The sequence below is a fragment of the Anoplophora glabripennis genome, unplaced genomic scaffold (genome assembly GCF_000390285.2).
Source record: "Anoplophora glabripennis isolate ALB-LARVAE unplaced genomic scaffold, Agla_2.0 scaffold96, whole genome shotgun sequence".
NCBI lineage: Eukaryota > Metazoa > Arthropoda > Insecta > Coleoptera > Cerambycidae > Anoplophora > Anoplophora glabripennis.
In genome coordinates this window covers 386,284-410,854 of record NW_019417365.1, presented here as the reverse complement: position 1 = coordinate 410,854, position 24,571 = coordinate 386,284, and the positions used below count along the sequence as shown (strand labels likewise).

Here is a 24,571-nt window from a genome sequence, read left to right as displayed (position 1 = left end):
GCCCAGTGCAGAATTTACTACCTGCAGATTTTCCAGATAGGGAACAATTTTGTCTTCGATTCTTAGACCGACACAATGATGATCCACACTTTTTAAGCAAGGTGCTGTTTACAGACGAAGCCACATTTACTCGCCGGGGCGTTTTCAACTTCAGAAATAAACATGTTTGGGATAATGAAAACCCGCATGTATTAAGAGAACGTCATTTCCAACATGAATTTAAGATAAACATTTGGTGTGGTATTGTTGGAAATCATCTGTTGGGCCCTGTTGAATTGCCATATTATCTGAATGGCCGTTCTTACTTACATTTCTTAGAACATGATTTTGAGGAACTTATTGATGATTTACCATTAAATGTAAGACACAATATGTTTTTTATGCAAGACGGTGCCTCTGCCCATTTTTCTGTACAGGTGCGAAACTATCTTAACGCACAATATCCCCAACGGTGGATAGGTCACGGCAGCGCGTTTTCATGGCCCGCACGAAGCCCAGATTTAAACCCCATGGATTTCAGTATTTGGGGTATTTTGAAATCAAAAGTTTACAGTGACCCTATTAATACACGGGATGAAATGAAGAAACACTATTTAATATTAGACAATCATTTATCAAACGAATAAGATTGTGTATTAATGTAAACGGGGTAATGTCATATTGAGAATTTGATGTAGCCACCTGAATGTAATTAAATTATTATTAAAAATAATCTTTAGTTTTTTACGTAAGTAACTACAAACTTTTATTTTATTGCATCAAATATAAAAACAAGAAATAAATCGAAAACGGTTAAATTTACCGACATAAAACAAGTATCCCTTATTTGTGAAAAATAGATAGGAGAACAATATTTTTCTATTAAAACTTTCAAACACACTGATAAAAAAGTTATAACCAGTTTTTATCAACCAAGTGTACATTTCGTAGCGCCCTCTAGCGTCTACAGCAAAATTAAGTACGGATTCGTTTTTCTCGTCCCAGAAAACCCCCATCCAAATTTTCAAAAGAATCCTCTGAAAAGTTTCTAAGAATTTTAAGAATTTCGAATTCAAAATTTCATCTTTAACGCCCTGTAACTTTTTTATTAGCCACAAATGGACTAAGGTAAGTTTGGCTTAATCGCATTATTTTGATGTAAGGAATCTACTCTTGCTTTGTGTCCCAATTAATTTCGGGACACCCTGTATATTTCGTTCTTTCTCATTGTAACAGACTTTGCAATCAAGCAGGGCCATTCCTGTAGATATTGTTTGCAGTTTAAATAATTACAAAAGTTGTTAAAATTATGCTAAAATATTCGCCTAGATACTGAATATCTTATGCACATGACATCCTAATCTCTACAGTAGGTGCTGTCTTTGACTACCATACCTACAAAATAAGTTTATGCATTATTTAGAAAATATATTATTATTAAACTCAGACTGCTGCATTAATTTATTTTACACATTTGGTGTGCCGTTAACCTTCTTTAACCTTTTTTTAAGAGATGACCAAGAAAAAACAAAGTTGTATCTCCGCAGTGTGAGCAAGTTTATTCTCATAGAGGGGAAAAAGAACTTTACATAAAAATCCAGTACAACAGTTTCGTGTTGTTGGTTTCGTCTAAAGTGAGCGTATACATTGTTTCACCTTTCTTTAATAGGAGAGACACTAGAAAAGTTTTCTTCTTACAAATGACACAAGTAGACTGTATTTTTTATTTTATTTCTTAACGTCTTGCGTTCACTGCCCTTCAATAATGGCTTTATTCCATTTGAAGGAAATACGTTGCCCTTTAAAATAAGAATTAATATCCTCTCTCAATTGGTTATTGTCTGCAAAATGACATCCCTGGAGGGCTCTTTATATTTGAATAATCAGTCACTTTTTTAAAGAAAACATTAGGATCTGCATGGAAATATTTTAAATAATTTTGTGAAATTTGTTGTCCATGAAGTTTTTATTTTGGAATCTACTTTATTGAGAAACTTGACTGTTTTTACTTTTTAGTTTACTTTTTAGACATTTTCAAACGACGATCTTGGAGAAACGACATTGTTTCCATTATGCTGCAGCCATCAGGAGTGACTGAAGGCCTTCCACTTCTTTGATGATCTTAATAGATTCACTACTTCTCCGAAATATCCTGACCAATATTTGTACTTTAAAATATGAGTTAGTATCTATTGAACGTTACGTTTAACATTTAGCGGATATTTTTTTGCACATCACTATTTGCAGTTTGTAGTATTCCAAACGAGATGTATTTATAAGTCTGGAAAAAACGAAGATAACCTTTTCAGCTGTAGATTTACACTTGAATTTCTTGAGTGGAAAAAGATCTATTTCAGCATTTTACATGACAATCTATTGAACAATGTGAGTATCTTTTCTCACTGTGATATTCAAGTACTTAAATACCAATGCCAAGACCCTATCACAATTTTATACTCATTGTCAAACGAAACTATTTTTAACTACAACAAATTTTTCATTTCCACAATTCGTACCGCTTGTGGTCATATAATAATTCAATATCACTTATCCATTAATATTTGGACTGGCACTGTGACAAAATTTTTAAAGTTTTAAGTATATGTTTTATGTTTTCAAACTATTTGAATGATGATGGTGTGATGTAAACTGTTTAGAAGACTTTTTACTAGTTCTTCCTGAAGTACATTTCCACGTATGTCAGGGAATGTGGTATTTACACGATCTTGATTTACTTATCCTATATTTAAATACTTCATTTCCTAATGGGTGTATAGAACGTGGTGTCCATTCATCGGACTTAAATTCTTCAGACTTTTGTTTCTGGGAATATTTAAAAAAGGTAATTTATGGTGACAGAGAAGTCGATGATAATAATCAATCGAATTCGACGAACTAGCTTAGGAATTGAAAAAGGAGATGGCAAGATATGAGAATTTAAGGTGTCATTTCCTCTCGACTCAATAGATTAACATTTTTATTGTTAATAACTAGTAGTTAATTATTATTTTTTACTTTTCTTGCGTCATATGCTTATAACAAGATAGACTTACTAGCGTGCTGTATAAGAATATTTAAATCCTGGACTTAAAGCCTTTATCATTTTATTTCCGCAGCAGTTATGGCGGAAAAGTCAATGATGTTGGAGAATTCCTAAACTCTTTTAAATGTGCTTTAATTTCAGGAGCTTGCTTACGCCATGCGTGACGAAGCAATTGACAATTTTTTTTCAATTCCAGCGGTCTTCAATTTCAATAAGTTATAACTTTTTTTTCAAATGGGGTCAGTATTTATTTATCATTTTTTATTTAATTTTTTCATCGTTTTAATATTACTGAAAACAAAAGGATATAAGTAAATATACCTCATACTTATATGATGGTATATGAGGCAGCGAGATTAAGAGATGATCGACTTTCATATACAGGGCTGGAAAATCCACATGGTCCATCTGCCTTTACATGAGAGCGACAAAGTAAAGTAAAGAAATCCGTGCGATAAACAAGGATGGCTATAGTGAAGACGTTTCACAATCTGAATAATCAACGCCCGTTTCGGGTTAGAAGTAGGAGTGACTATTCAGATTATGTAACGTCTTCAATGTAACCATCCTTGTCTATTGCACTGATTTCTATGACTTACTTTATCGCTCTCACGTAACGGCCGATGTACCATGGGGACTTTCCGAACCTGTACATTTATAATCGTAATTTACTCATGATTCCCTTAGAGATAATGTAAGAATGTATCGCCAATTTACGATTAGATATAAACTATAGACTATAATATAAAATAAAAATATTTATATACGCCTATAAAATAATAAAAGCACAAATTAATTTTCAACACTTTGTTTAATTAAAGGAAAAAATTGAAATTATGATGTGGGTTAATCGTTCTAAGTTTGTGGTTAGTATCTCCATAGCGTAACATGAAGCCCCAGGTCTCAGATTATAGCACGCTGATTACCTTTGGCGCGCTTATCCCCGATTGGTCAGAACTCGGTCTCTGGAATGCAGTACCACTATTTTTTATATCTCGGTAATTTTTATTCATCGTATATTACGTCGAAATATATCCAGCATCCAGTAATTTTATTCACTTGGGGACGAGAAGCGATAGCAATAACTTTAAATTGGCGACTTCCAAATACTAAATTAATAAATAAAACAAAAAATAGTGCATCCAACGTGTATACGTACACGCGAGCAGACTTGCAGCGAGGCTATTCTGATTTTCTCCCCACGGAATGCCGCGTTAGCTGAGGAATGTAACCTCTAAACAGGTATCAAACACACCTGAGTTTAGTACACTCCTCGGCATCAAATTACTACGCTGGGAGCACGTTTTTAAGGCCCAGGCATCCAATAAATTTGGTACGCGGACTGTACCTTTCAATCGCACAGCAGTCGAGTGTACGCTGTTGGAAGTTCCAGTCAAAATGGTCTTTGAGACTTGCCTGGTCGGCTGCATTCCAATGATATTTTGCTTCAGAATGTACCTGACCGCTTCAGAGTTAAAATAGGGAATTTAGTTGAAGAGTACCTTTGCCGGCTGACGGAAGATACTTCTTTTAGTTTTCAAAACACGTGGAGGTTGTGCCCTTAGTGAGGAGTGTGGTGTGCAGTGTTTTTGTTTTGCATTGTTAAAGTGAACGGCTCTTGGATTTTCTATATACATTATGGGCACGGATCTCCACGGCACTCTGGATATTTATTGAAACACATGGTAGGTCATTTAAAATTTTTGCGCATTCTCTGCCTGTAGTTCACTATTTTTGACCCATGTAGGTGCCTTCTTAATGTTTCCGTTCTGGCGTCGAGGAATTCCTTTTCAATGATACCATCATGAATAAATTAAGGTTGTGTTGTCTATAATTTTGTTTAATTAAACTTGTTTCTAGGAAACTTGTCTTTCAAATCATCTCATTGCGCCTTTGGGCTTGAATTCTTCATGATGCTTGGTAATTATTTTAGTGAGTCAACCCATTTGGAAAAGGCTGGAATTTTTTACTGGCAAAATATTAAATACATTGTCCTGAATTTTGCGTTAAAGTCCTTAATTTGTATTTATCGTTTTATCACATATTTTAAATTGCATGTTTACGTCTGAGGAAAATCAAATGAAAAGTAATCAGTTCAGTGTTAAAGATTACTTTAAAAAAAGGCAACAAAGAAATTATATGGAATAATTTTATTTGTTCCTATAAAAGCTGGTTAACCACAAAATTATATTGGTATTTAAAATAATTAGATATACCCAGTAGATTAATAGTTTTCTGATTACCCGATCCGTTTGCTTTTTATCAAAATAGGAGGATTTTGGAGAGGAAATAAAGTAGGATATTAACTTAAAATAATTCCGGAGAAAACAGAATTACATCAACTTGACATAAAATGATACTATTTATATTGCGTTTGTGGGTATATTTACTTTACCCATTGATAAAATTAGACATCAGTTAAGTACGTGCAAAATTGAAAAGTCTGTTAAGCATATTTGAGAATAATTATACTTGGTAATGTGATAAAATATAAGAAATATGTTTATCCACTACAGTTTGGTATTTAACTCTATTATTGATTAAACATATGAATGTACCCACTTAACTTACATGTTCAGTATGATTATGTCATTTACGTTCTAGGTTTAAAACGCTACAGTATACCTAATTAACAATCATTATTATTGTTTGTTGTCGGTTTAAACTATAAAGGTTTCCATAATTTTAGAATTGGAAGCTCGGAAGAAATATTGTGAATACCTACTTCGGTATCAATTTTTGCAATATTGGATTCAATGAATATCCAAAACCGAATCCAAAACATTGAAATACCCCAGGAATATCCGATTCATAATTTCACAATTAAAATATAGGTAATGTTTTTTAATCCAAGTAATTAATCATTTAGTCGCTATTTCATTTGCGAATTCCTATGAAATATAGTAGCATCACAAACGAGATCAGAAGAATGTATTTGCTAATGAGACAATAATGACAATGACAATTTGCTCGTGTATTAGGAATCATCTACCCACAGAACATCTACAGGTAAATAAAAAAAATGATTTTTAAGATTCAGCATGTTATGCTTGATACCATAGTAAAAATTTATAAAAAATATTTCGAGTATGTTATCTATTCATTTCATCTTCCGTTTTTGTAAACAGAATTAAAATGTGATTTAGATGCCATGATATTCTTATCACTGTTGTATCGAATTGATATACTGAGGTTTCTCTGTGCTGATGTCATACATACCTAAACGTATTCGGGTTATTGCTATAATAAAAATTATTTTGCACAACTCTGTCTACTTAATGAGTATACATACCAAGAGATTTAATTGAAATGTATATACATACTCACTATAAGTGTTTAACCTTGAAATAACTAAGCATTTCAATACATCGTGTCGATGTATGATGTACTTTATACACTTGCTAAAATTTAATATCATTCTACCAACTTATATATAAGGCGTACTTTAACTTTGGAAGTCATGTCATTACCTATAGAAAGCAGGGAGCGCAAATAAAAATTAATTTGCTGAATACCTACATTTATTTTGTAACGCCAATAATATACCTAAGTACTATTTAATATACTAAAAATTCAATTAAAATAACCATCTATAGAATTCAGTTCTGAATCAGGCGTCACTAAAATGGTGTGCCTACGTTTATAATGTTTGCCAAGTTTTGGCTGTTTGTTATGAATTTCAAAAATTGGATTGGATAAGCACTTAATTTTTTTAATTTCGTGTAAAATTAAATGCAAATTTTTATTAAAATCTATCGGAAAAAAATTCAAAATTTTATGCATTTTACATGTAAAAGATATAATTAAGGTAAGTCGAGAGGTAGGTACTTAACTCGGTACTTAAGGTCGTGTACATTATTTATTCTTATGGTGAAAATTCCTCTTAAATTGTAAATTTGACGTATACAATTTAAAGCATGGATGGAGATGCTGTTGTGTTGTGGATTACAATTATTGTGGTTGCACATTTTCATGTTTTTTTGAAGAAGTTTGTTATTCGCTTTGTTGTAAGTATACCGGGTGATTCAGTTTGATCGAAAGTTTGATATTCGCGACCTAGTATCTCTTTTATTTTAACAAATAGCTATAACAAACCCTATATATTTTTAAATCGCCGCTCAAACTCTATCAAACGATATTATCAGATCGTCTGCATGGTAACATATGTCAAAATTGATATAGTCAACTGTTTTTGTTCAAATGGCACACTATATATTTTTTTATCAATTCTGGAAGATATTTTTTTTTCTGCGTTCAGCTATATAAGGAAGTCTATATTTCATTAGAAGTATTGCTAGAAAGACAGTAAAAAAGATTAACCCTACTTTCAGTACCAACATTGTTTTCCGCAGAGACAACTTCCATCAGATAAAATTTTCGAAAAGTTAGCCAGTAATTTAGCAGCAGATGGAAGTTTTCAAAAGAAAAGAAGAGTTTTTAAACCCGGAAGGGTAAGAGATGAAGAACATTCGATAAAAATGTTAAAAGGTCTGCTAGATCTCTGGATCTCACTCCTATAGATTTCTTTTTTTGGCCTTACAAACATAATAAGAGTAGAATATCGGAGATTAAATGAAGAAACACTAGAATATGTTTGTAGAGAGGGAGTGATAAACAGAGCTATTCTGTGTTTGGAGGCCAATTGAGGTCATTTTGAACATTTGAAATAAGTATTGTTCTAAATTGTTATATTATTATCGCATTGAAAATAAAATATGTTACATTAAAAAACATAGTAACTTGTTTCCGCAGCTGGCCATCATTTTTCAGAATAAAACTACGAAAAGTAGGGTTCATCTTTTTTGCTGTTTTTCTAGCAATATTTCTAAAGAAATTATAGATTTCCTTACATAGCTGAACGGAGAAAAAAATATCTTCCGGAATTTAAAAAAAAATTATATAGGGTGCCATTTGAACAAAAACAGTTGACTACAGCAATTTTGACATGTTACCTCGTATGTTACCATGGAGTCGATCTAATAATGTCATTTGATAGAGTTTGAGCGGCGATTTAAAAGTATATAGGGTTTGTTATAGCAATTTGTTAAAATAAAAAAAAGACACAGGACTGCGAACACCAATCTGAATCGCCCAGTATATATAACAATTTCCCGTGAAATATAAGAAAATTGAAAAAATATGCTGCCAATTTTTAAACTAAAATTGTCTAAATAAATTACATGCACTAACCATTAATAGACAATTTCAAAATTTGGCAACTAACAGCAATTCAAACCAGTTAAAATGCGATGTAAAAAATGACATTCGCAGTATAGACTGATGATGAGTCACGGCCACTCTTTTCTAAATTACATATTCACATTAACATGATACGGCTATTAGTATATTTTTTATACAAATCATCATATCCGTGCTCGCCAAATCAAGTTTTAGTACTAACAAGTGATGGCTTACCTGCATACATTTTATATTTAATAATATATAATTGAACGAAGTCAACCACTTACCTTCGCACTTACCTGTAAACCAGTTAAATTAAATTTTTGATAAAATTAGTTTCAGTACCTTTAGCATGGTTTGCAGCTTACGTATCATATGGACAAATTTAATTATATTAATCAAGGAGAGACACCTACTGCTTTATTTTATTAAGAAAAGATGCCTGGAGCAATCACGAGGTAAACGACTGCTAATAATTTTGTATTGTATCAGACAATTTGTAATTTATTACTAACCCAAAACCGTGGATAAAGTAAATATTGAAACAAATAAAAACACGTGCCCCAGTCAACTAGCAATTTAGTAGGCGACATTGTTAGCTGTATGTATTCAACTCTTGATGAACTACCTTTACAAAAAACTGGTGGGTGTGGAGACGTCTGTCTAGGTTTAAAGGAGCGGCCAAACAATGAAATATTTATTCATTTTTACACAAAACGTAATGACATTGTTCTTGCTTGAATTACTATATTAGAATAACTATTTCCACGTTGAGTACTCTAAGTTTATGTTAATTTTTTTATTTTGGTGGTATAAATCTGATACAGATACTGAGACAGATGCTATTTAAAATATGGAATATTATTTCATTATAAGAAACTGTCAAATGATAAACATGATTGAAGTTGTAAGGTAAAAAGCGATATAAATATAACTTATATATAAAAATTACATATACATTAATTATCGTTATCTACATCATTATTAACTACGATAATTATAATAAACACTAAAAATTCCTAGCCACAAATAACACATACAATTCTAATTACAAAAAGGTAATTAATTACTTTATAAAATTAATTACAAATGTTTTGCTCATTTAGAATTTCTAGGTAAAAATTCTTTTAATAAAAATACTGGAGTTATCCATATTAAACTAGACAGTCAACAACAACAATTCAGTAATAAAATTAACATTTTTTGGTTTAATAGGGTTTTAATAGTATTAGATTACCTGGAAAGCAATAAAAATAACTTTAAACTGTATCTCTAAGTAATATAAGACACAGGCAGAAATTTAAAATTAAAATAGAAAAAAATGCATGCAAGGTGTCAGTTCTTGTATTTTATAACTGCTTATAAGTATCGCTAATGTTATTATTTTTACTATTATGTTATTGACATTATTATGAGCGAAATTATGACATATTATGCGCTATCTCCATAATATGCATTTAAGCAATCTCACGCAATTTAAATGTAATCAAACCAAATTTAAAACTTGATTGCCATTTTTTTTTCGAAGAATTTTCTTACTTTTCCAATCAAAAACTGTTCTCTTATTTATATCTGAAGAATTCATTAGACACACATGTCGATTATTACCAGTTTATGTTAATATTTTTGTCTGAAAGGTAACCATTCATAATACTTACAGATCCATAGTATTTCTATTTATTTAACCATTACGACACATTTAGCGTATTATTTAAAAATCTAAGTAAATAATAATCAAAATTAGCTATGTATTTAGATATAAAATAACTTTACTAAAAAATAGTTCCGAAATAATAATATTTACATTTGGAATACTTAAGGTTGTATGTACTAAAAAAATTACTGAATTCGATTCATTTATTTGACATAAAATAATTTTATTGCCATAGTACCAGAACGCAGTTAATTTTTGATAGTTAAATTCCTGGTTAAAGCGAAGGCTAAAGCCTATATTACAAGGGGGAAACTACTGGTTAAAATTTATACACTAAAATACTGATTTCCAAAATTAATAATTAATTACTCAAATATTACTCGGAAGCAGTAGAACCGAGAGTAGAACAGAGGTAACATAACTGTAACACAAATAGTTTTTATATTTAAATATTAACGGAGGGACTGCTTAAATAGTACTAATTGTATTACTCAAATATTACTTCATTTTGTAAAACATATTACTGTATCCATATTACTTTATTAAGTTGCTACTAGTTAAGTTTAGAACATAAAAATGAAAATGTTTTTTTCTGGAGATTACCACCATTAAGGGTTAACCTACAACAAAGAGCAGACGGGTGAAATCGAGGGTGAAATAGTGGACCCTCGACTACCATTTCCTACTATTATAGTTAGTAGAGTAGAATAATCTTCTGTGCACTGTACTGGCGGATTTACGGCGGTAGATTAATTAGTAAAGTACTAATTTTGTTGGAATGGACAAACCATTGACACAGGCAAATTAGTTTGGTAGAGAAGACTCTAAAACTATCAATTTTAAAACTTAATTGACTGATTGCTTGACATTTCGGTGCGTAAATGAGGCGGAGAGGCCGGAAATTCATTTGGCATCTGTATAGTCGTTAAAATGGCTTGTTTTGTTAGTGTATTCCAGCAATGATAAGGGCTGCTACGTCTAAAGAAATTGAAAATGTCTGGTTCGAGCCATGCTTATCAAATTAGCAGTTTTTTAAACAGTTTTAACCGGTTTTAACAGTGATTTACGATACGCTGCATCGGTAACAAAATATCGTGCTTTTGAAACAATTGTGTTGGATTGAAGTTGTTGTCAGTATAAAACACATTAAAAGTGAAATGCGTAAGACTTCGACTGTTATTGCGACATAATTTTTATATTCAGTATTAATTATAATACCAGATACATCTAAACATTAGTTTGGATGTATCTGGTCCATGACAGAAAATTTCTATTATTTTGCTAAAAATATGAAGTTACCTAAGCAACTTTTGCCTTAAAACCGTCGATTATAACATCAAATACAAAGTGTAAAAAAACAGTAATATAAGGGTCGGACTTGGTAGAAAAAGTGTGAAGTGGAGACAACACTACATACAGAAAAATTAATAAACAATGCACGATGTAGAAAGATAGGTCTTTGTTTTCCAACAGATAACAATACCTAATAAGACGAAAAACAAAAAATGGAAACAAGTATACAAGCTTGAGTATTATTTGAGTAACATGAATTATGTATGTCATACGTCGATGCGCTGGTGTCTTAATGGAAAAGTTATTTTTTCTTGTAAAATGTTAACATTTACTCGAAGCGAAAACCGTTGATCCAAATTTGTATACTAAAATACTCATAATTAATTACTCAAGTATTATTTAAATAATAAAACGTGACAGTGGTGAGGGGAGAGATGAGGCATGTGCGCATAATAGTATTACACAAATACTACTCAACCTTATACTCTAAATTACTCCTATCATTTCTTCCTTTCATTTAGACTATTTAGACCAAAATGATTTGAAAAACACCATGCAGATATTGCGTCTATATCGTGCTGCAAAAATTGAATATTGTATACGTTGTGACCTACTGCAGATAGATCATTATCATATATGTAACGCAAATAATAAAGGCCTCAAATTCGATCCTTGTGGAATCTCAGATATATAGGTTTGATGAGAAGCGATTTACGTCCTTCGTATTCTACATGTTCATGTGAGTCAAGACCATATCGTTATGATATAAATAAAGGTAGCAGCTGCTCAGAAAAGCCTGTGGAAGAGCCAATTAACTATTTTTTATTAAAATTTTCAAATGCTTCCTGCATATCTATTATATATTGAAAATATGTCATATTTCATTATACATAAAATCCATTTTATGATACTGATATATACCAGTCTTTTTACCTGAAACAAAATAAGGCGCTGGTCAGTTTATTTTGATATATTTACCAAAGTTAAATTATTTTAAGATTTTTTAGTGCGTTATTGACTTCGCAAGCAGATGTCGAGCTTTGGTGGCTCAGAGAGGGAAGTAGAATCTACTACTTCACATGTACCATTCAGCCACTGCGATCACATTTAGTACTCACATTTATTTCATTATCCAAAACATCTTGCCAAAACACTGTGATAATAAGAACGCACTTCCTACTCTATACGTTCCCTCTATTTATATTTGTAATTAGCAGAGTATAGTAGTTTATAGAGATGGCATGCTAGTGTTCTCTACTATTTAATCTTCCAATGTAAACCAGCCTTAAGAGCATCGTCTTTCTTGTCCTCTGCTTCTGTTGGCTTTGCTCCGATCCTGGCACTAATGATGCAATGCAATCTGATGCAGACTGCTACCTTTTCTCATAAATAATTATTCGAAGCTGAGAAGCATTCTGTAATTATTGACTAATTTGTATGTCTCGTTTGATTAATATTTGTAGACATTATAATTACAGATAGTTTCTAACGAAATATGCGATACCATTTAAAATACCTGTTCCGATGAACAGAAGCAGGAATAATTAATTGATTGACATCAAAAAAGGTATAAGTGGAGGACGCAACTTTGTATAGTGGAAGTGGATACTGGGAAATTATACCTGCAACCTGAGACGTTTGTGGCCGGTTAGCAATGATTTACGTTGCTTTATAGGTATTTGTCTCCCGAGGAATATGATTATCATATTTCAGATTCAATTAAAGTGGTACTTTTCTGGCTTCTCATGACCTGTTAGACACTGATCTTAATTTGTAATATCATGCAGGCCAGTCTCTTATTTTGAAAAGGTAGACTTACATTTTCAAAGCGAGGGATAGACCAGGAAAAACATAACAAATATCTAGCAAATGCGAGAGCAAATGCTCTACATCTGCTGTTCATTTAAAAAAATGTATATAGAAAATCAGTTCAATAAAAAAACGTTGGTAGGATGACAAAATACGGCAACACATCTGTAAAAGTTATCTACGAGGCATATTCACAAAGTGAGGGATCAGCTTTCTGATACTTTCGATAAAAAATCTCCCGCCGCCTCTCGGGCCCATTATTTCGCAGCACTGTGGACCTCATCGTCGAGAAAAAAAACTTTTTCATCTATAAACACCTTCAGAGTACATGAAAATCAGAAGGTGCCAGGTCAGGGCTGTGAGCGGGGTTGTTAATGATGTTCCAACCGAATGAATCCAAGAGCTGCTTTGTGACGTTTTGAATATTTTCGCACTCATTTCAATACGCCACTACAACAACAGTTCTCAACTGACTGAGACCAATGAGCGCACGTTGTGCTCCAAGCACTTTGACTGCAGTGTTGCCAACTTTGTCGAAAACAACAACCACAGTGCATCAGAGCCTCTTATATTGGTGTTAAAGTGACATCTCTTCGAACAATATAAAAATACTTCTAACACCTACTCTTCATCTAGGAACATAAAGAAAACGCAAAATAATGCATAAAAACGCCAATACTAACTAGTGGTTTTCAAAAAGTTTACAGTAAATACAGAAACCTGTCTCTGCCTTTGATAATGAAAGAACTAATATAGCTATTTTCGATTTATTTATAGAAAGTCAAGGGACTGGTATGAAATAGAAATAATATTGAAATGAACATAAATGTGTTTTAGAGTCGTATGAGGAAAATTTGTTTCGGTATACCTTGAGCTAAAAACAAAATATGGAAATAAAAAAAAGTGATTTATGTTGATTCTGATCAGAAAGAATCGGAAAGAATAGTGATATTTTCTAACACTGAAGATATGGAAAATACATTGACAGTATTGGTCATGATTGGACATAAAAGTAATGTATGACCAATTTTTACTATTGGATGAACTTGCTAGGAAGGGATCCGAGACAGAGTTCATTGACCCGGAGCCCTTCTGTGGCACATCTCCCAGTGTGGTCAGGCGGGCTCTGGGCAAATGGACAGAGACAGAACACAGGAAATACTGGACTTCAAGGCCAGGACATAGCCATTCTAAGGAGCTCATGGAGTTATCCTTCGAAGGAAAGAGCGAATGATTTACTGAGCTTGAACAGAATCCGGCTCAGGAGAGTGACAGGACTCATAACGGGACACTGTCACTTTAGGAAACATCTACATAAGCTAAAGCTTGTAGACAGTCCGGTCTGCCGAGGATGTGAATCGGCGGATGAAACTTCTCTGCATATCCTGGGCGAGTGCCCGGGATTTGCACGTAGCAGAATGGCGCTCCTTGGGAGACCCTATTTGGAACCCAAGGAACTGAGAGAAGTGTCAGCAAGGAAGCTTTTGGACTTTGTAAAAAGGACAAATCTACTTGCTGAATAGGACTAGTAGTGGGACGCACAATAGGCCTAATTAGGCCGCACTGCTATGGGACTTATTAGGACCAACCATTAGGAGAAGAAGAATAAGAAGAAGAAGAAGAATTTTTACTATTAGGTAACGATTCGTTTTTATATGAGATTTTATATGAACTTGTATAGAAAATAGATCTTCGTTCATTAAATGTAATGTGTATGCTAGTGTATACAAGGTGTCAGAAGTTTGACTGTTTTAATTTTAACAGACAGACAATTCAGTTGGAATCTGGAATTGGACCGTGTCTGAGTGTTTTTTGCGTACCACTATTTCCTTTTCTTGAGGCGTTTTCCAGCGAGTACGCGAAAATTGGATTCGAAGGTGTTGTGCGTGCATCGGAAATGGTGATGGACATTTTGAGCAGATATTATGTTGTAGTTTGTTTTGTATTTGTGAGTTTAAAAACTATTGAATTTTGCTTTTTGTAAGTACCTAAATTATTTGTAATACGTATGATTATTTGGATGACGTGAATCTTTGGGTACTTTAATTACATATTTTTCAAATTCATAATTTGATTAAGTCAAGTTCCTGTTTTAAGGAGATTCATAATTACTAAAATTTGAGCTAAAATTTAATCACAACATTATCTTCGTACTATAAAATTGACACATTTTATTTTATTTATTTAAAAACTGGAAAACAATTGTCTTGAAATGTACTAAATGTTTCACAATAATAGTTGTTTACATTTTTTCCGTAGGACAAGTCTGTCACGTGCACATGTGGTATGCACCAGCTGTGTAGCGTTAGGTTAAGCGCTGTTGTCACGTTGTGATGAAACTCACCAATATTAATATTCGCTGTGTTTTGAAAACTGTTAATCTTACACCACTGTAATATACAACTTTTTTGTTCATTTATGATTACTCTATCTCATACTGAAGTAATGGCAGTCAAACTTCTTACACCCTGTATGTATCTTGATTTCGTCGATGTACCTGTAAACAATAAACGCTAAAATTCGAGTAGCGTTGTTTAAATAGGTAATTTAAGAATGTAATTGTTCACTCTATAGAATCTTATTTTTATGACATTCATCTTAGCTGCTTTTTACGCAAGAAACTGAGACAAATATTTTTTGTAAAAGTGAATTTCCCACGTAGTATTTAAATTATATAAAACATGTTTCGCCTTTCTTTGATGTATCACCGATCTAATGATAGATATCTCTGGCGCGATGTTTTCTATTCTACATTTGTTACTTCTTTTTTTTTCAGAATTGTGAATACATGAATAAACGATGAACTAAATATGTGTCTAGACAATACCGACAACAAGCAGTGAAACACAAATGAAGATAAATCTTCCACGGCTTGGTCAGTAGCGTCAATAAAAGTTAATTAATTCTAATGCGAATTTTAAACAATGTGCCTAATTAACAACGTATGGCACAAATGCTTGGTACTAACAACTTTCTTTATTAGTAGTACAAACTTTGGAGAGATAAAGGGCAGTGGGATATGCTTCCGGTTGAATTAGATGATGCCTATTTTAAGCTTTACGCCTCAAAAAACTTCACAGTCTAATGCTCAAGGAATGCGGTTTACAATTATTTACCTATCGTACGCGTTTTACAATGGTAATTTCGTTAATCAATGATTTTATGTGGTTTCTGTTGCATTCCTGATGGCATGTATATTATTTACACATCGTAAATATTTTTTTTTAACTATTTTCACTTCAGGTGAAACTTCGCGATGAAATCGAACTTGTTCTAGTAACAGACGTGTAATGAGTGTACCGCAATTTAAATTATTTGTCAAAACACCGCAATTGCAAAAAGGTAATAAACTTAACCGTAACACCACAAAAAGTGGACTAGTTAATTTTCTGCTGAAATGGTTCAAGTTTAAAAAAGATTACGTGAGTTTTTATATAAATCACGTCAGTAAATACCCGAGTAAATATCCCACAAAAAACTTTTTAACCAGCAGTGAATATTGCAAGTTTTCAATCAAATAAAATCTTTAAACGAAAAAAAGGACTGCACTTTTTTTTAAACATTTATTTTGAAACCATGTTTAACGTACAGTGGTTTATATGGAACCTTAAATTGTTTAATAGCAACCTATAGTAGATAAAAGAAATACAAAAAGATAAACTTGTAATTATACAGGGTGTTTCGCACAAGAACCGACACAGAGCAGGAGCATCTAGGGGAACCCAAAATACTTATGGTGTTTTAACACAGCTTACCTTTATACCTCGCTTTATACTAAGCTGCACGCTGCACCCCTCAGAAGTTATAGGCCTTGAAAGTGGGGTTTCAAATTTCAGAAAGAATCAATATCTCGCTTATATTTGAACTCAGAAAAACCAAATTGGGTATAGTCTTACCGAAGTCAGTTAGACATGTATTAAAACTCCTAGCAATAAAATTTAATAATGAATTTCATAGGCGTCCCTAAGATAGTTTTCTGCCGAAGGTAAAAAATTATAATAATTTGTGTATAATGTGTAGAAAATTTCTATTATTTGTTCATTTGGCCACAACATAGTTTAATTATTTATGTCCTCAAACAATTTTATTATATTAATGGTAAATTTCGTTTTGTTCCGTTTCAAAAGGTCTTCAAAATACCATGTTGTAATAATAGATATTATTTCTCCCTTTCGCAATTATAATATCAATGATTAATAGAAGGTGCCTATAATAAATTAAAATTACCTGAATCACACCAAATTCCGCATTGTTGCACTGCACTGCTGGGCAATTTGTCAACCGCTTGTCAACAGCTGACATTTATTGCCCAGTGGGCCAATACAGCTGTGTTTTATTTCGTTTGCCCGCGCTCGCATTCTTCAACTGGGCGTATACATTTCTACCACCTCCACGTTTAATTCGACTAGACCTGTATATGGGTATGGTACATACTGTCAACGTCTTGGTTTTTCAATTGAAATCGGAAAGACTATACACGGTGTGAGTGTACCAAGAGCTTTCATCGACAGTAAGTAGAGTTCAATTGAAGCATTTTAAAAGGTTGATAAGGGATGATGTACCATTAAAATGAGACAAAAATTTTTAACCCGCGTAAAGTTCAAGAAATGTAATGATAAACATAAGAAGTAAAGATGTTTTTTTTTCTTTATTCTAAATGTATTCTTAGCTCGTAAACTTTCTTAAAATGCGAAGAGATTGTTTCTAAATTGCTTAGATTTTCTAAAACTACTGAAAATTCCGCATAAAAACGTCCCCTTAAGAGATAGACCCATAAAATCGTCAAAGCTCTCTATTTTCGTAGAATAATATTCATCTTGGACAAATTATCTTGAGAACTGAAATGCGCAAGTCAAAAAGAGAGCACGCTTCACTAAAATGAGATGGAAACACAGAAAACAGGTAACCCATAGTAAAATATAGTCTTACACAACTACTTTTCCACTGCACTTCTTATCTCCAGGGTTCAAATGCATTTGTTATATCAAATATCAAATTATGTAAATATTTCGAATAACTAAGGATCCTCTGAGACGTTCCGCAGTGGCCATTCCCTGTAAACTGACCGCTTCCACTCAGGTCACGGCATGACAAAAAAACCGAAAAACTATCGCACTCTTAATATTTGGGTAAAAATTTTGAAATATTTGCATATTAAAATAATTATTTACGTAATGCACGATGCGCGCATGCGTTAACTCTCCTCCCTACCCCGACATTTTTTTTAACACACTTAAACAATTTATTATTAAAATGAAGATTTTAGTGTATACCAGTGTATACTCTTCTCACATCTTTGACTACATCGCCAAGGTAGAAAATCTATTGTTGGATCCCATTTACAAAAACATCCGAAACAACCCAGTCAAGAAAGTTGAGAAGGAGGTAGCCGCTGCAGTTCGATCTTCAAACATACCCAAGAACCTCACAGAAGTTTGATCCAAACGACTCAAAGACGCTTCAGTTGTACTGCCTGAAAAAGATTCACAAACCGAATCTTCCTCTTCGACCGACAGTGAGTGCAGTTGGATCAGCAACACACCCCATGGCCCGATACGTCGCACAGGAGACAAGGGACTTAGTAAGGAGGACAGAGCATCACGTTAAAAACGCCGGAGACTATTGACAAGATTCGAGGAATTGAACTCCAACCAGAAGATATCCTGGTGAGCTTCGATGTTACATAGGTACCTATTTACGAAAGTACCTATCGACGAAGCTCTGGAGAAACTGTATTGAAGAGTAATCGTAGAGGATAAGGATGAGAGCCTAATGGATTTGGCAAAAGTGTGTATAAAATCGACCTTCTTTGCATTCCGGGACCAATTCTACGAACAGACGGAGGGAGCAGCAATGGGTTCACCGTTATATCCGGTCCTGGCCAATATATACATGGAAGCCTTTGAGAAGAAAGCTCTGGAATCCACAACGTTGAAGCCTAAGTGCTGGTACCTATATGTTGACGACACCTTCATCATCTGGCCCCACGGACGCAACACCGTAGCGGATTTCCTGGATCACATCAATGGGATACATCCAGATATCCAGTTTACCATGGAAGTAGAGAAAAATGCCGCCCTTCCCTTCTTGGATGTTTTGGTTGAGAGGAAACCAGACGGCACTTTAGGACATCAAGTACATATACGGGAAGCCAAATCACACAGACAGATATTTGAATGCGGAGTCCCACCATCACCCAGCCCAGAAACAGAGGAGCCAAGACATGTAGCTGAAGAACTAGAACACCTATGCACGGCCCTCAGAGGTAATGGCTACACGGCGAGAAATATCGAACGAGCTATCAGGAGACATACGCCCATGGAGAAACGGGAGTGCAACAACTATACGACCAGCTCCAAGGCCCCGGTGTGTACAGTATTCCTTGTTCTTGCGGAAAGGTCTACATAGGACAAACAGGAAGGCACATCAACACAAAGTTACAAGAACACGAAAATCACCTCAAAAATAACAACTGGGAAAAATCGGTAGTGGCAGAGCATAGGGCGGACACGGGACACACAGTGGATCTGAGTGGTGGCCGGGGGATCTGTCAGGTATATGGAATAAGAGTCATCCGTGAAAGCAACCCACTGGAACGTCAACAACGCGTACGATGTCACCCAACGGAACATCATGGATTAGTGACCTCGTCAAATATAAATAGTTATAAGATTAGTAGAACTCCAGTTTCAGAGTAACTTCTGAAGAAGAGAACAATATGTCTCTCGAAACGTCAAGAATTGTAAATCGACGACGTGACAACCAGCCAGGAAATCATTCAACCTTTAACGACAGTCACGGAAGCCTACAAACAAAAATTTTGTTTATATTTTTATTTAGTCTTAGTCTTGTAAATGATGAAGTTTGTGACATCGCAGTACAATCAATAAGACACATTTTTTTCACTTGTTCACTTACAAAATTCTAACGCGGTTTAACTTTAAACCAGTTTTTTACAAAGCGACTGCTTTCAGCGACAAATACTAAGAGTACCTTTTGTACGTAAAATTGAATGGAGAATGTTTAGTTAAATGACGTACAGTGCGACACAAAAAAGTTATGGTTATTTAAATCCTGGTACCACACTGTATGTGGTGCCCATTTAACATTAAACAAAAAACTAAGTGAATATTCGAGTTTCTCATCATCAATCAGTTTCCCGAATTTCGTCAAATTACCATGTTACTGAACAAAGGTATAATTAAAATACCAAGAAAAAATTAGTCAAACATTCCCCCTTTAAGGTTTGTACAAGTACTTAATAATCACCCTGTATATTTTTTCTATATCTATAACATTATACACTCTCCTAATTGGGAACGATGGTTAAAGTTGTCAGTACCATTGTACCTCTTTAGTAATCGACACATTATAATATGACATCGTCCGACACAGTTTCATGAATTCATTTGTTGAAGGATACCAAGCAAAATTTAAACATACATTTATTTTATCGTTTGTCCTTAAAACTTATCAATGGTTACTTAACTAGGTAAATTGTTGTAACAATGATGAAAACAAATTATTTATCGAGGCCTAGAATTCCACCCGTATTACATCGTCACGCACTTTACACAACATACCTTATTTAAAAAATACCAAAGTGTCTAAAACATGATTGGGTGACAATATAACAGTCCCACCTTTTTACGCTTTTAAATTGGAAACTGTATTTATCAACTTGACATTCTCATATTCGCGTATAAGCTAATTAAATATTTGTTGTACTGCATGGTGCCTGGCGGACTAAGGATCGTATTATGATAATTGTTTGCTTAGCAAAAATGTAAAGAATCTCATTATAAACAACAACATTTTTCCATTATTGCGGAATGATTTTGTTGGAACAAATCATAGTGACCTAGAGTAGCATAGCTGTGTCTAATTCAATTCTAACTTTCTTTTATGCAAGACGTCATATTAAGCAAATAAAAACCTACAAATTGAATGACTTCGAGCGTCTTAACCGAATCAGAATATCATACAACTTGGTGATTTAAAATTATCACTTTTTTTAGGAGACCTCGATAGGTTTATACGCTTGTTTATGCGAGGGGGAAACCGCAGGAAATATTTGAGTAATACTGAATGCTATTTGAGCAATACTTCGGTATTTTTCAAGTATTAAAGCAATTATTTATGTCGTACGTGCGACTGCGCGCATGCGTCTGAAGCCGCCCCTCCATGTGTTTTTCTTTTATTTCTGGATAACACTTGAGTGACTTGACAAGTGATTGTTCATTTTACGAGAAAAAGGCATTATTGATTGAAATTTTTACGTATCTTTGAAGATATGTTAAAGATATTTCAAAGCAAAAATTTTAATCAAGAATGTTTCGTAAAATGAACAATAAAATTTTTTTTACTGTCCGTTTCTATCAGAGTAGGCCGATTCATACACAAATTGAAATTATAATAAATTTTAATTCTAAGCAACTTCTTTTAATAAAATATTTCTGTATTGTTAAAAACAAAGGCAGTTTATTCTAGAATTATTTTTATATTTACCGATTTTCTGATCACCCTGTACATGCAAGATGAAAGTTCTCAATGCTAACCGCATTTTAAAGACAAGCAAAATTTTAATAAAGAATGCTTTTTTCTCGTAAAACAAAAAATAAAAATATTTTTCCTCTTTTCCACTCTAACCGTGGATACACTGTATGCATATTTATGGTACTTTAAGATCTATTTTACTAAGAAACAGGAAAACTACATACATATTATTGCTACACAAAGTGTACACACTATTATTTTGTAATTTTTTTAGAAAGAATATATTTTTTTTACATATTTGAATATTTTCCCAATGTTACGACGTACTGAAGTGATTAGAAAATATCGCTAAATAAATTTTAGAAGATTTATTAATGCATTCTCTAGAATAAATTATAAATTTATTAATTATACCTAAAGATAAATACAGAATATTATTTATATCAATTAATTAAACTTTTTAAAATAATGTAACAATGGAAAAATTGGCAAGTTTAAATTAACGAAGTCTGTAATAAAAATATATATAAAACAGTGTCTGTAAAAACCTCCCAATTTATTTAAAGGACAAAGCAGTTTTTTTTGGTGACGTTTTTGTCCTCCAATGTTTAAACTTAAAAATGAGCTCAAATACCTTTTCATACTCTAGAAAACCGTATAAAGTTTAAGTACCTAATCTTAGACTTCTTTAACTATGAAGACTAATTAAAATATATTTTCTTCCATAAAATTGACTTTTAATATAAAATAATTAAGTATAAGGAAAAATGTGCTTTATATATTTTCTGGGAAAAGTTTTATTGTTAAAACCGAAAACAATCAGTAAAATAGATCTTAAATAGTAAGCTACAATCTGGATGGATGTGTGTAAAGGTTAGGTAAAGTTAGGCAATTGATGTTTCTCATACATAGTTATATTTATTATTTCGAGTATTATTTACTTACATCAGAATTTATTTATAACATCATAGTTAGGTAGATAAAACATTGTGTTACATTATTGCGCTACAAATAAATCTAAACATGCTTACTGCACAACTAGCACAGTTCTCTACACATGCGCGGTAACACCACACAGTGTGGTCACATGATTAATCTGACTGGTTGAGCCAAATCAGGTCATGTAAATTCACAGTATTACTCGTATATTTACATCAAATGTAGTGAAAACACATAAGATATTAACAATAATACATTTTAAAATGACAGAGTACACTGTAAAAGGTAAGAAGCCGCAAAAGGAAAATATGCACCCAAACGTGTCTAGAATACACAATATAACATGCATGTTCAATTCATTTACATTTTTGTACACATATAAAAACCATTACAAATATGTAAAAAACCTACGTGAATTTCCATTTTTTTCAGTGTAGTTTGATACAGTTTCACTGTCCCTCAAATATTGTTATAACTGAACTTGTATGTATGTAGTTACTCTTTAATTTCAAGTTTTGTTGAAACAATTGTCTGAAACCGTTTCAAACAAGGTCACTTGATTTCACTTTCTATTTGAAAAACATGGAGATGCAGCTGTCACAGAAGCCTTTTACCCTGGGAACGAAATTTGTACATCAAAGTCTGCATTGACCGATTAAAAACCATCTCTTCCAAGGTTTTTCAAAAGTCAAAAAATATTTCTAGAAAATGTAGGTATAGGTTTTGAAAGTGCGTCAAAATGTTAATAGCAACGGCTCCTTTACCACCCTGTACATTCTGATAGGTCTGCCAAACACCTGCATTTCATTTATAATTCTCAGAAGAATGTAGCGTGTGTACATAAATGGAGCCCCTCGAGTAGGTATTCCAGCATCTAATATCTCATTTAGTTTTATTCACATATTTATCGAACAACGTGGGCTAAATTTTTTATAACCGCGAAGCCGTAACTCCTTAGTCACATTCTGCGTTACATTATAAAGTTGTTAAACAAAAATGTTAATGACTGTGATACATAAACACGAATGGTACACTTAAAGTTATCTTACAAATATTTAAATGGTTGGCATAGTAAAAATTAGAATAAAATTTAATAGGGACTAAATTACATACCTATGATGTCATAATATATTCTATGAAACAAAGGATATTGAATATAATGACTTGTTTTAAGAGCTTGAAGCGGGTCTCTTTTCTTGTAACAATAATAGAATACTGCACTTATTCTAATATTTTGGTGTCGTAAATTAAACATTAAGCAGGGAAGGCATAAAAAAATAATTGTAGTTAGAAACTCAAAAAAATAAATTATTTCTATTAATTATGTAATTTTTAATCCGCTGTTTGACAAGGATTCCATTGATGTGTAAAGCCAATGGAAGTGTTTTGAAGGTAATGGTTGATAATGTTGATTTAAATGTTATCAATTTTATAGAAATCCGCAAATTGTTTTATACCATATGATATAATATTATGGAAGTACGTAAAAAGCGAGATTATATACTAAATATAGAGTTTCGTGGTAATTGAATATAAGAAGTATTGATCAAATACTAAATTAAGCATCTAGGCAGACGATTTATTTGTAGGGGTAAGGCAGATACTAAGACACTCACCTAAATCTGTATATAGGTACATACAAGTACAATAATAATTCGTATTTAAAGGATTGGACTAAGTTTAAATATCACAGAAAAATTTCTACATTACTACTACATTAAAATTAATTCATTTTATTTTATAGATAATTTTTGGACATCATTTGATTTGCATGCTCCACTACTTTCATCTATAAAGAATGTAATAGTCCGGGAGGCAGCGACAGAAATTTTGCACCAATTCCTACAAAGCTGATTTTTTCTCATTTTGTTGTTTTGATATCGTAAGTAAACGAAACGGCAGTCTACCGCGCCAATGTGGGGGCAAACGTTAGTAACAATTTTTTAAACATGTAAATAAATGATACTTAAATGCCTTATACCTACAAGGCTGAAACTTTTTAGAGTGATCAATTATACCTAAAAATACAGTATAGTGATAGTCTACCGCGTCGGAAGGGGGGCCATCAAGGGTCTACCACCCACGCAAGGTGTTGAAAAATTAACTTTTTTGACTTATTTCTACAAGGCTGAATTTTTTTTCTCAAATACTTTAGTTTATAAGAGAACCAAAAAAAA

At 32.9% G+C, this 24,571-nt stretch overlaps 2 protein-coding genes across 2 annotated transcripts in view; both read left to right on the top strand.

Moving 5' to 3' along the window:
- The first annotated feature begins 4,494 nt into the window (after nucleotides 1-4,494).
- Nucleotides 4,495-24,571, top strand: part of LOC108904635 (protein expanded) — an 84,544-nt gene continuing 64,467 nt past the window's right edge. Inside the window, exon 1 of the mRNA XM_018707269.1 lies at nucleotides 4,495-4,707. The gene's annotated coding sequence lies outside the window, so the exon portion shown is untranslated. The remainder of the gene's footprint in view (nucleotides 4,708-24,571) is intronic.
- Nucleotides 18,732-19,367, top strand: LOC108904627. The gene has a single exon (XM_018707260.1). The coding sequence runs from the start codon at nucleotides 18,732-18,734 to the stop codon at nucleotides 19,365-19,367; it is 636 nt and encodes a 211-aa protein (XP_018562776.1).